The sequence below is a fragment of the Coenobita brevimanus genome, chromosome 76 (genome assembly GCF_032717465.1).
Source record: "Coenobita brevimanus isolate Jiangsu-jjx chromosome 76, ASM3271746v2, whole genome shotgun sequence".
NCBI lineage: Eukaryota > Metazoa > Arthropoda > Malacostraca > Decapoda > Coenobitidae > Coenobita > Coenobita brevimanus.
Window position 1 is genome coordinate 7,437,459 of NC_137029.1, and position 13,414 is coordinate 7,450,872.

The window sequence follows — 13,414 nt, forward strand, 5'->3', positions numbered from 1 at the left end:
TGCAGGTTTCCCATCGAACCCCTTCCGTTTCTCGCCCCGCCTTTTCCGTCTCTCACTACACCCCTTCCATTTTCTCACAGTCTTTTCTCGTTCCTTTTTCACCACATCCTTTCCATTTCCCACACTCTTTTTTCGTTTCCTTTTCACCATACCCTTTCCATTTTTCACACGCCTTCCTCATTTCTTTCTCTCCACACCTCTTCAATTTTCTACGTTCGTTTCTCGTTCCGCTGCCTGTAAAAAGAGAAGACTTAAAGATAATGAAGGTCTCCGTGGTGACGCTAGGCCTGCTGCTGCTTCTGGTTGGGGATGGTGAGTGATGAAACGTGTTAAAGTTGTGTGTGTGTGTGTGTGTGTGTGTGTGTGTGTGTGAGAGAGAGAGAGAGAGAGAGAGAGAGAGAGAGAGAGAGAGGGATTTGTTTTCTGTCGAGCCGAGGCATTTTACTTTTTCTGCAAACAACTGATGCTTGGCAGAACTAACCATGTCAGCCCGGGTCATTCCTTCTTTATATATGTTTTTTTTAGGTAAAGCTGCGTCTCTTTGCTTTTTTTTGTTTTGTTTTGTTGACAGACAGACAGACACAGACAAATAGATAAGCAGGTAGGTAGGTAAGCACATAGATAGATAGGTAGGTTGATAGACATATATATAAACGAATACAGAGGAATGAACAAAATGAACATGCAGATAGAAACAAAATCAATGTCGGTACGTGAATTTGACAACAGATTTTATGACCATGAGAGGTAACGAGACTAAAGACAAAGCTAAACACCACATCCTGTACACTTAGCCTAAACAAGAGCCAGTATCTGATTTCCCTGGTTATTCCAATCGCGTTACTACCCGTATATCACAGTTCTCAATTTACTTCTCAGGAGTCAAACGAATTACAAGAGTTCTTTATCCTTAACCTGGCAGAGATTTTAGTCTTTTTGCTGTTTATTTCTCGTAGCTCGTTGGCAAAATAAGGCTCGTTTTCTCGTCAGATAAGGAAATTCCCTAACACCTCTTCCTTAGCGATTTATTTTTGGATATGGCTGGTTAATATCCTCTAGTACGTTATTTGTGAAGAGTATGGCGACATCAGAGAGATTTATGCCACACAGAACAGGACAGTACGGTGTAATAAACAAAATAAATTGCTAGGGAAAAGGTGTTAGGGAACACCTTAGCCGATGAGAATACAGGCCTAGACAATACTGCGACTGTACATTCATTCCATAGCACTGCCCTTATGTAAATCTCTTCCTACATCTCAGCATTCAAGGCACGATATTAATTTATGTGAATGGAGTATATCTGCACCTACATGATCTCTAAGAATGGCAGTTAGGTTTCTTGGGTGTATGTGTGTTTATTTCTACAAGTTAAACTAATGAAGGTGAAGATACAGTATAATGATGGTGAAGAAAGGTGTATTACGTGTGACCTACTCTCCTTATGGATATGAAGCAAGAGAAGGGGAAGGGACTGGTTGACCTAACAGTTTTTCCAGATTTCCGTAGGAAATACCATGAGTATCCAGTAGTCATAATAATAATAATAATAATAATAATAATAATAATAATCAATGACAGTTACAATAATAAAAAACGACAACAACAACAATCAATAACAGTAACAACAAAAGCAATAAAAACAACAACAACAACAACAACAACAACAACAATAATAATAATAATAATAATAATAATAACAGTAATAATAAAAATAAATAACTAAATAATAGTTACTTCCCAAATGCTAATAACTGGAATAGATGATGGATAGATTTCCTAAGGGCGAGTGGTAGCTGTTGCAATTTGTGATTTTGATGATTATCTGAATGCCAGAAATATGCGTAAACAGTGAGGCGCAAGACAGGAGAGGTCAGAGATTTTAAATGAGTCACCGACCGTCGACATTAGCTACAGTTATTGTAGAGAATATTCCGGTACGTAATTATCAGCAGCATGAGGGAGGAGGGGAGGGAGTTGGGGCGGGCAGTCAAATGGTGGGTGACAGAGTGACTTGGAGGCGTTTTGTCTGTGGCCACCCTTTGCGGGATTAGGGTGTCGAGCTATAGACAGATAGATAGACAGATGAAATTACTTGATCGGTCACTCGGGGCAAGAACGAGAACTTAACCCCTTTAGTCCGATGGTGTATTTTCTTATTTTATCCTTGCAACCATGAGACGATTATATTTAGCTTAAGAAAAGAAATGGGGTTGTGAAGGGGATAATGGAAAATGTTCCTAACCCCGTTACTGCAGATGCAGCTAGTTTCCCCAGGTTAAGACTATCGTCAGCAGTCAGGAAAAAGAACCTTAATATAACACGCCATCAGATTGAATGGGATCCAGCTGGCCGATATGACAGTGTTTGACTTTGGAGATGGAGGAAAAGGACTGCAGTTGGATGAGCATTTTTACCTCCGCTGAAGAGGTTGGAAGGTGATTTTATATTCATCCGTGTGTCTGACTGTCTGTTTTTGTATAAAATATGTAAACAAAGTGCAAATCTACATAACAGAAATATGCCTATTCACAAAGTACCATCAAGATTGTCAGCATGGAGTGAAGCGATATTCGACCGCATACCTGAGACGTAATGAGGATTAACTTAAGTGAATGGAAACATCAGAAGTAACAGCCAGGAGAGAGCAATGTCAGAAATGGTGACAATATATATATATATATATATATATATATATATATATATATGTATATATATATATATATATATATATATATATATATATATATATATATATAAAGAAAAACAACCACTTAAATCCGGTGACGTTTTCATTCTTTCTTCCTTTCATTTTTTTTTTTTTTTTTAATCCTTGTTGTTCTCTGCTGAATTTGTCTAGCTCTTTGGGGGAGGGGATCTCTTTTACTGATGGAGCAAATGAAGTGCACATCCAGCCCCTGCAATTCCCAAAGTCTTTCCAAGGTTGAATAAAATAGCCTGGTTACAAAAAAAAATAAAGTTAGTAATAGGCGATCATATGGGGAGGATTAAACCATTTCATAGATATCGTTGTTTTACCTTACTTTGGCCCAGGTTTCTGTCGTTTTCCAGCAAACCTCACGTAGCTTAGTGCCAGAACAAGGCATAATCGTGGCTCTACGTTCGGTACATAGCACTTCCTCGTGACTAGTACCATATTGTAGTGCAAACCTATTGTATTCAAGATGGAGAGATAGGCGTGTTAGGCAAAGTTGGAGTATAACGAGCATAGCCATTGGCGCTGGAGAGAAAAGCCATTATGATGACACTACTATAACTGGGCGGTAGATTTCCCTTCTGTATACATTTTTGCATTACGCGCTAAGTTTAATTTTCCTAGCATTATTATTCTTCCAAATGTTTCTTTTCTTTTTTTTACTTTAATCTAACTTAACCTCTCCTTGTTTTACCTTACCTAACAAATTATCCTTACTGACTAGCTAACTAACCTAACCTAAGAAAACAAACCTAACCTAACCCACACTCTCCTGGATAAGAAACAGTGCACAAATAATATACAGAACTGAAATCAGCAACAAGACGACTCAACTAACTGCTATGAACGTCGTCCAGCTACTTTCCAATCCCCTGAAAGGAGAATCGTGAACTGCAGTATAAGAGCAGTTTAAACTAACGCAGCAACAAAAAGATACCTAACCAGTACAACAGTTTATATTTCCTTTACTTTGATGACGTTATTTGTATCTTAATCTTTATCTTCATGCGATCTTACTTGCTTTTTGAGAGATTTTTCAAGCCGGGGGAGTTAGATACGGCATTCATTAATTCCTTCATTCGTAGGCGTTTTGCAAGTTGAATAACATCTTACTGTGGTAGCATGATTGAAATAAAAAACGTCATCGTGGCGAAGTGGTTGCATATGATAGATTGATAGATATAGAGATAGGTAGACAAAGTTATATAGATAGACAGACAGACAGACAGATAGGTAGGAAGGTAGGTAGGTAACCACACAGATAGACAGGCAGGTAGATAAACAGAGAGAGAGAGAGAGAGAGAGAGAGAGAGAGAGAGAGAGAGAGAGAGAGAGAGAGAGAGAGAGAGAGAGAGAGAAACGTTTCACTTCAACTCGCCAAGAAAGAGAGTTGTTTTGATAATACGCAGGAAGCACAGGTGTAATGCGAAATAACGTGTATATCGTTCCATAAAGGCCACGAAAAAGGAGTACTCCAAATCTTACAATACACTGAAAGCAAAAATTCTTAACGTACGTTTCTACACATATTTCACACCTCACAATGAATGACTTTGCTAATGGCCAAGAAACGCGTACCAGCGTATTAGAATTCTAGATACGAAATCGTATAATCGTATCGAAACAGGCCCTCAGTTTATCTCAAATGACATGACCATTCTTATTCACCTTTACATGGATGAAGAGCTAAGCGTGTAAACTCTACGACGATTTGCCACCATGCATGCTATATACGAGTTAAGAAGAAACGTTTGTCTGCGATAGTACTGCAAATGCTTAATGTGTGGATGCTCCGAATGAAACCAAAAAAAAAAAAAAAAAAAGGAAAAAAAAGAAGAAGAAGAAGAAGAATCCTGTGTCTATGATCAATCCCAATCATTGTGCCAGTGTTGGTGGAAGTTGGTCAATTAAGTTCGGAATAAATGTATGCATATGAAGACGAGATTTCAGAAACACAAAACGTAACCAATGTTCGCTAGTGGTGTCAAAATCGTCTATTTGGTTCTGCGTTGTTCGATGACGTTGTTGCTGTATTTCTGTGACGCTGTTGTTTCATTCCTGTTTTTGTGTTCTTATATGTCTATGGCGTTGATGATGTGGTTATATTATTGTACTGTGGTTTCTCTTTGTGCTGTCTCATTTATTGTTCCTGGATTCAGCCTCACCGCACCTTTAGATGGGAATGAATCTGGATGGTGATGATGATGATAATAAAGGTAATAGGAGTGGTGACTGTGATGGCGGTGGTGATGACGATAAAGGTGGTAAGAATGAGGATTGCGATGATGATGATGACGATAAATGTGGTAGGAGTAATGATTGTGATGATGGTGATGATGATGACGATAAAGGTGATGGGAGTAATGATTGTGATGATGGTGATGATGATGACGATAATGGTGATAGGAGTAATGATTGTGATGATGATGATGATAAAGGTGAGAGGAAGGACCGTGATTCTGGTGATGATGGGTGATAAGACAAATGATGGTGATGATGATGATAAAAGTGGTTAAGAATACGGACTGTGACGATGGTGAAGATGCTGTTGCTATATTGCTATACCTATGTTACTTCCGCGCTGTTTTTAATGTTTTAAGTGTCATCTTATTCTTTCTCAGGCGAGTGTAGGGCGAGGTGCTGGAGCAGGAGAGAGAGGGGATTATGGGAAAAGATATTGCCTAGAGTGAACTGTATGCAGCCTGTAGACCAACTCGTACCCCTACCCAAGCCCAAAGAGTACGACTGGGTGAGTAGAACTGTGGCGAGCGACTGTGGTAAAAGTGGTGAGTATTAGAGTGGTAAGTGTGGTAACTGTGGAGTGGCGAGTGACTGTGGTGAGTGTGGTTATTAGTGGTAAGTGATGTGGTTAATGTGGTGAGTGGCTGTGTGGTTAGTGCGATGAATGTGTGGTTACTTGAATGGTGAGTGGTGTGTGGTTAGTGTGGTGAGTGTGTGGTGAGTGTGATGGGTATTGGAGAGGTGAGTGAATTTGTGGTGACTGTAGTAGGTGTTAGAGTGATGAGTGTCTGTGTGTTGGGTGTGTTGATGATGACGGTGACGGTAGCAGTAGCAATGATGATGATGATAATGATGATGATGACGATGATAACCTCCCTGTGCAGATTCACCCCGACGTGGTGATAGTGAAGAAGTGCAGGGGTCACCTGTGTGTCAAACAACGAGAGGAGTGTGTAGGAACCAAATCCGTCAACAGGACTTTCACGGTCAGTATGCTAACACCCATTATGCCAACACTCATTAAGCCATGCCAGTCACCATTATGCAACACTCATTATATCAACTACCTGTATGCCAACCACCCTACTGTCAGCCACTATTATGTCAATGACCATTGTGTCAACACCCATTATGCCATGCCAACCACCATTATGCCAACACCCATTAAGGCAACCATCATTATGCCATCACCCATTATATACCAGCCCTCATTATGCCAAAACCCTTTATGACAATCACAGTTATGCCAACAACCACTATGCTAACCACGATAATGCCAACACCCATTACGCCAACCACCACTGCCAATCCCCATCATGCCAACAAAACAAAGCTGAATAAACCCGCCTGTAGAGAGCAATAACAAGAGAGTAAAAAGGGACGTATATGTTGAATCAAATAACATACAAGTGATGCAATTAACTACTTCACCCCGAGGACCTGATTTGCATTTTATTCTTATACTAAGGAGACCTCAACAGGCTTTACCTAACCCCTTCAGTTTAGTTACTTCTGAACTAAATAAAATTGGCCAATACTTACTTCACTGACTGGGTTCCTTTTTTGGCGGTTCTCCTTCTTCTCATCAACTTGCTTTTTATCCACTGTGGGATGATCTGATGGTGCAGGTTGTCGGAAATGTGTTTTTAGATAATAAACTAATCTCATCTCTCCATGCATAAGATGCAATATGAAGGGGACGAGGTGTTTTTCGTAAGGGATGGGCGCCACTTGTCATTCCGCGTGATGAAGTACTGCCATATGAATGCGTCAATATCCTTTTGGTTTGGTTCGATGAGGTTAGTTAAGAATCCAAAAATATGCTTCCAACAACCTTCAACATCAACTCAGCCCACACAGGACAAAAAGAAGCTGGTGATAAATAAGAACAACGCTGCTACAGAGGACCACATTAAGTAAATATTTCCTGTGTAAAAATACAGGTTCTCTCTTCATACTGTATTAACCATGAAATCGCCTACAGATAGCGCTGAATATAATAAAGAATAAGTTATCATATTTCTGAGAGTTAAAGGTGCTAATGCTTGTGTGGGCAGGTGGAGGGGCATCTCATGAACCATGTGGAGATGTCATGTGTGAAGCTGACCGTGGTGGAGGATGAGGAGTGTGGATGTCGCTGCGTGACCGGACCTGAACATTGCACCAACAGACAGGTTAGTGCCGTGTGTGTGTGTGTGTGTGTGTGTGTGTGTGTGTGTGTGTGTGTGTGTGTGTGTGTGTGTGTGTGTGTGTGTGTGTGTGTGTGTGTGTGTGTGTGTGTGTGTGTGTGTGTGTGTGTGTGTGTGTGTACAGTATATAAATTTATAAATACGTTTATATATATATATATATATATATATATATATATATATATATATATATATATATATATATATATATATATATATATATATATATATATCTATCTATCTATCTATATATATATATATATATATATATATATATATATATATATATATATATATATATATATATATATATATATATGCGACTAGTAAGGAAGAAGTGATCGTAGGCCTCTTAAGCTGACAAGAACATAAATAGCCCTAAGTATTCAATCAGTAAGACATGCTCATCCGACGAAAATACGGCCCTACCTTTTAGTTTAGTAAGGAAGATGTGCTACATAACCTCCTGATCAAAACAGTAACATGACTCAGGGAAATAAGCTATAGGTCTTTCACCTGTAGCAACATATTTCACGTACTGTTTAGTGACAGAAAAAAAGACAGTGTTACGGCTGTACCTCCTTTCTGTAGCACTTTTGAGTGCTGTTATACCTGAACATTCTAGATGCAGAGACGATAAAGCTGGACCAAGTTGAAGTGAAAAAAGATAAGGAATATGTGTAAGAGAGCGTCCAAAACTAACCAATAAAATGATGCCAGGTTTTCGACGAGCGAATGTGCCAGTGCGAGTGCCGGAACGAACTAAAGACGACGTGCCTGGAGAAGATGATAGCGCACCCCAACACGTACATGTGGGACCCCTCCACCTGCACCTGCCCCTGCAACAACACACCCGAGGAGTGCCCTTCAGGAACACACTGGGTCCCAGAATTTTGCAGGTAAATAAATAAAAAAATAAATAAATAAATAGTAAGTATATTAAGCCATCAGAATTTTTTCACTACAGTTCACTCATCCTCTCATAAATAAATAATTGGCACTAAAATATGATCCTATGTTCCTTTTACTCCAACCTGAGCTAAAAATCACCATCTCTCCTTCTTGAATCTGAACTGTAAGAAGAAATTAACACGAGAATACTGAATGGTGTTTGTCATGAAGAAGCGTTATTGCAAGGATGTAGTGCCACAGCACTGTCTTTTTCTGCCATTCAGTATGTGAAGAAAGCTGCAAAAGGATGAAAACCTGGGCCAGGTTAAGGTAAAAGGACTACCGGTATAGCAATCAACTTAAAATTATGAGTTTGTAAATATAAGAGTGGTGGCTTCCTTCACTGTGAATTGGTGGTACAGTGGGAACATATCCAGCTCGCAACTGGAGGGGTTCGATTGTGGCCTGGTCAGACTCTTGGACTGAGTCTGTTTTCCTCTTATCTCTGTTCGCCCAGGAGCATAGCTGGGGGCCTGGATGTAAATTCGATTGTTGTGTCCTATTTTAAGGAAAGATCAGAACTTTGGAAAAATTTTATTTGTCTTAATGATCCTTTGTTGCTCGATAGTGGCGCCTTCATGTGGTGGCACTAATATAACCAGATGGCTATTCCTTATCCTCTGAAATGAGGATGGTGAATCTGCAGAGGAACAAAACTTGCAATCCATCTGGTTTACGTTCATCTAAACCAGGGGTTGCAATTACTACTATACCCCTTGTCAGGCAACATGTCTTTTAAGCACCTTCATCCCTTCCTGAAGCCGTGGCCCCTCCCCTCCCCACCCACAGTACTCTACAGTAAAGGCGGTGGATGAGGAGGGGCGGGGCTTAAGAGACAAGTTGCCTGGTGGCTGGTATACTAATGACATGCGGTTGATACAAACTAATTCTTTTTTTTTTTTCTTCTCTTTCAGTTGTCGCCAGCTTATGGATTAATATGAGTCTCTTCAGCCTCAGGACTTACAGCCACACTTTATTCTTGCCAATTCAAATGATTTTATTCAGCTTAAGAGAGGCGTTTTCAACTAGGAGGGGTTGGATGTAGCATTCACTGGCCCACCTCACTCCAAGACGACTCCCTAAAGGACCGGACACACTTGCCCCCGAGCATGTGATCGCCACGAGGACACGAGGCTCAGGGGTCATTCAACGTGCAGACTCAAATACTACAGCAGCTCTAACCTGGTGCTTCGTTTCATCTCCCCGATCACATGTTTCGAGCAAGTGTGGCCGCACACTTAGACGAATAAAATCTCCTGGAGGACACAAGCATATGGGCAAAATACGTCAATATGCTCCAGAAGCTTAAGCCCTTTAAAACAAGTGAGGTCCTTTTCATTTCTGCGATTACCAGACGATTTTATTCAACCTAGGAAAGGCCTCTCGTACTGGAGGGGATAATCATTGCCATATTTAACTCCCCCTCCAGCTCGACAGGTTTGCCCTAAGCTGATTAAATCGGTTACAGTAGCCCCCTCCCCCCCAAAAAAAAGTGCGTCTCCCAATTCAAAGGAGCAATAAGCTACTGGGAATGTGGAATCAGTTCTCTCTCTCTCTCTCTCTCTCTCTCTCTCTCTCTCTCAGACTGCTGCCTCTCAAACACGTCATTCTGTTTCTCATCCTTGCCTCGATCCCCACTAGCCCCCCCCCCCTCTCTCTCTCTCGGACCAAGCGACCCGCCAACCATTTACTCTTCAAGCCACCCATCCATACCATCCAACCCATCCACTCCTTCAAGCCACTCATCCAATCCTTTAAGCCACTCATCCACTCCTTCAAGCCGCTCATCCACTCCTTCAAGTCGCTCATCCACTCCTTCAAGCCACATGTTTAATCAGCCACGTTACTGACGAGGAGAAAAAAACACTTCATGTAGTACCTGTCTTGAATGCAACCAGCTGATCGCTTCTTGCTTTGCTGTAGTGCTTCTTGTTTATACACACCTCACCCCGCCATCAAAAGGAAGCCACGAAAAAACATAAGGGCCTTCGACAGCAAAGAAACGGCGGAAGAGAGAGGCTAAAGAAGGAAGAAAAGCAGGTAAACTAACATAAGTACACTTAAAAAAAAAAAAAAACTTTCGACTGAAGAAAATATGCAACTGCCAAAACATAATGAAAACCCCATCTCTACTAGTGCGTGTTTCAGATGGTTCAATTTTTCCGCTATGTATTCGTTAAACTTTGGAATGATAACATGTGTCTCTGTACGGTATATGATTCCTTCAACGCTTAAAGGTAATCAAACTGAGAATAATAGAATACAAAGAAAATACTACACATAAATTTGCTGTTTGTAGTCTGACTTTTCTATACTGACGTCGACTACACCTCCACTTTAAGCTGACAGTTGCTGTGTTAACTACTTAGGAAAGTCTTTAAGTATTAATGATTCTGAATATGAGTGGTGTATGTAAATAAAGGTCTTGTTCTGACACTATAGTATTATTATTAATCCATGCTTTATTTGACAGTCCCATGTGCTAGAAGGAGACGTTGTATTAAAAAAAAAAAAAGGCATCTAGCATAAGACTATTAAACCCTTGAAATCAGCGTTTTTTTTTTTTTTTTATAGTTTTCTGTTGCTACTTAACACAAAACTTAATCAGCTTAGGAAAGAACTATTGTAATGGAGGGATTGATGAATTCTGTATCTAACTCCCCCGGTGCGTACTGTCTCTCAAAAATTTCATAAAAACATTTGGAAGTAGGGAAAAAAAAAACGTCATCGGAATGAAGAAGCTACAATATGCATGGAATGTAGTGAAAGTGAACAAGCGAAAGACAAAACGGGAGAAGTAAATGACGGACATGTAAATGACAAAGTTGGAGAAGTAAAAGATGGACAACAGTGAGACTAAGGAGTGCTGAATGATTTTTTGTGTTGATACAAGAATGGGAGAAGGTGTCCAGTCAAGGCACAAATACTGTTACCGTTCGTTCACCGTAACTAAGCGGAGACATTCGTTTTTTCACTGCCTGATATCCCGTACTTCAGAGGTCCAGTAAGACAACACTTACCTCTACCTCCTTTGTCATCGTATTCCTTCATTACAAGCACCATATTCTAGTACTAAGCAGCATTAGAGATGGAAAGATGATGATGATGATGATGATGATGATGATGATGATGATGATGATGATGATGATGACTGGCATTCACTGATCACTCATTCATCATCAATCCTGCGCCTTCCCATGACCAGCGTAGGAGCCCGGGGCCAGGCAAGTTGGTCTTGACATTCTAGATGAGTGACCAGCCTCATTCATCTCTGAGTGGCATTATGTGAACAATAAACCCTAACCACCCCTTGGATAAACCTGCCCAGGTTCAATCCGATTGGAGCGCCTAAATTACTCACTAAACCACCAGGTGTCATAATATGGTCATATGGTTACCATCCAGCATAGTAAATGGTTTCCTGGTGTACAGGAAACATTTGGCTTGTCACTCGGTGTAGAGTCACCTGTAGACAGAAGGAAGAGGAAAGAACGAAGGAAAGAAATACAGAAAAGGAAGGAAGGGAAGCAGGAAGGAGGAGAGGAAAGGGCAGTCACCTGAGAGCATTACTACATCGAATGAGAGGTGGGAAGCGATAATAATAATAATAATAATAATAATAATAATAATAATAATAATAATAATCCATCCATCATCCAATCCTACATTGCCCCATGAGGAGCGTAGGAGCCCGGGGCTAGGCAGTCGGTCCCGACATTTAAGATGAGTGACCAGCCTCACTCATCCCTGAGTGGCATTACATGAGCAATCAACCCCAACCACTCCTTGGATATAAACCTTCACCGGCTCATTCCGATTGGAGCGCAATAATTACCCACTAAACCACCAGGTGCCAAAATTTGGTTATATGGTTACCACCCAGCGTAGTAAATGGTTTCCTAGTGCACAGGAAACCATTTGGCTTGTCACTCAGTGTAAGTCACCCACAGGCTGAAAGAAGTGGAATGAATGAAGGAAAGAAAGACAGAAGAGTGAGTGTAAAGTCACCCGTAGGCAGAAGGACAAGGAAAGAATGAAGGAAAGAAAGACAGAAGAGAATGGAAGGAAAGAAGAATGGAGAGGAAAGGGCAGACACCCGAGAGCAGTACTACATCGAGTGAGTGGATGGTGAGCGTCCCCACCTACCACAAAATAATAATAATAATAATAATAATAATAATAATAGTCCATCCATCCATCATCCAATCCTACATTTCCCCATGAGGAGCGTAGGAGCCCGGGTCTAGGCAAGTTGGTCCTGACATTTAAGATGACAGTGAAATAATAATAATGATAATAATAGTAATAATAATGATAATCATAATAATAATAATAATAATGAAACGCAGAGAATTCGGGCCCCGAGCTGTCGATGCAGTGTCGCTCGGCTTGCCTCCGCCAAGTCTTGTGCAGGGACTCGCCATACAACCTCCATGACAGGGTCCATTGTAGGTTGAAATGAGAATAAAAATAAACTATGTGGACCCTATATGATCTTGACCTTTGACCCCTTGATCTTGCTGACCTCGTCAGTTCATTGTCCCTTCATACTGTATCGTTGACAAAATTTTGGTCAAAATCCATTAAGGGGTTCAGGAGATATTGTGCCCACACCCATATGACCTTGACCTTGCTGACCTAATCAGCCGATCATCCCTTCATACGGTATCACAGGCAAAAGTTTGGTCGAAATCAGTCCAGGGGTTCAGGAGATTTTGCGCCCACTCCATGACCTTGACCTTTGACCCCTTGAACTTGCTAACATACAGTTCATAATCCCTTCATACTGTTTCGCTGACAAAAGTTTGGTCGGTATTCCATCGAGGAGTTCAGGAGATATCGGGTCCAAAAGGATAAACTAAGTCAACCCCACACGACCTCGACCTTTGACTCCTTGACCAAGCTGACCTAATCAATTCGTCACTTCCTCATACAACATCACTGACAAAAGTTTAATGGAAATCCGTCGATGGATTCAGGAGGTATGGCACCTGGAAAAGTGTTATGAATGAATGGTCGCATGCACGGACAGATGGACAGACTAATCACCTCATGCCTCCTCACATAGGTGGGCAGAGGAACAATAATATTGGTTCATGACTTAATAAGTACAGACAGTTTTAACAACAAAAATGATAAGTGACAATAGAGAAACCCTTACCACTGAGAAGGAAGTCTGCATCTCTGTTGTAAGCTCTCTAGGCATTCATGACGTTCTGACTGAAGAGAGAGAGAGAGAGAAAAAAAAAAAATCAGCACCAGAGTCACTGTCATCATAATGAAGAATTATTTCTGATTTAAGATGGGATATAAACAG

At 40.7% G+C, this 13,414-nt stretch overlaps 1 protein-coding gene across 1 annotated transcript; it reads left to right on the top strand.

Moving 5' to 3' along the window:
* Positions 1-239: 239 nt before the first annotated feature.
* On the top strand, positions 240-9,123 carry LOC145408280 (uncharacterized). The gene is made up of 6 exons (XM_080279046.1): positions 240-312; positions 5,338-5,465; positions 5,842-5,943; positions 7,015-7,131; positions 7,867-8,045; positions 9,012-9,123. The coding sequence occupies exons 1-6, from the start codon at positions 261-263 to the stop codon at positions 9,031-9,033; spliced, it is 600 nt and encodes a 199-aa protein (XP_080135172.1). The 5' UTR covers positions 240-260; the 3' UTR covers positions 9,034-9,123.
* Positions 9,124-13,414: the final 4,291 nt, after the last annotated feature.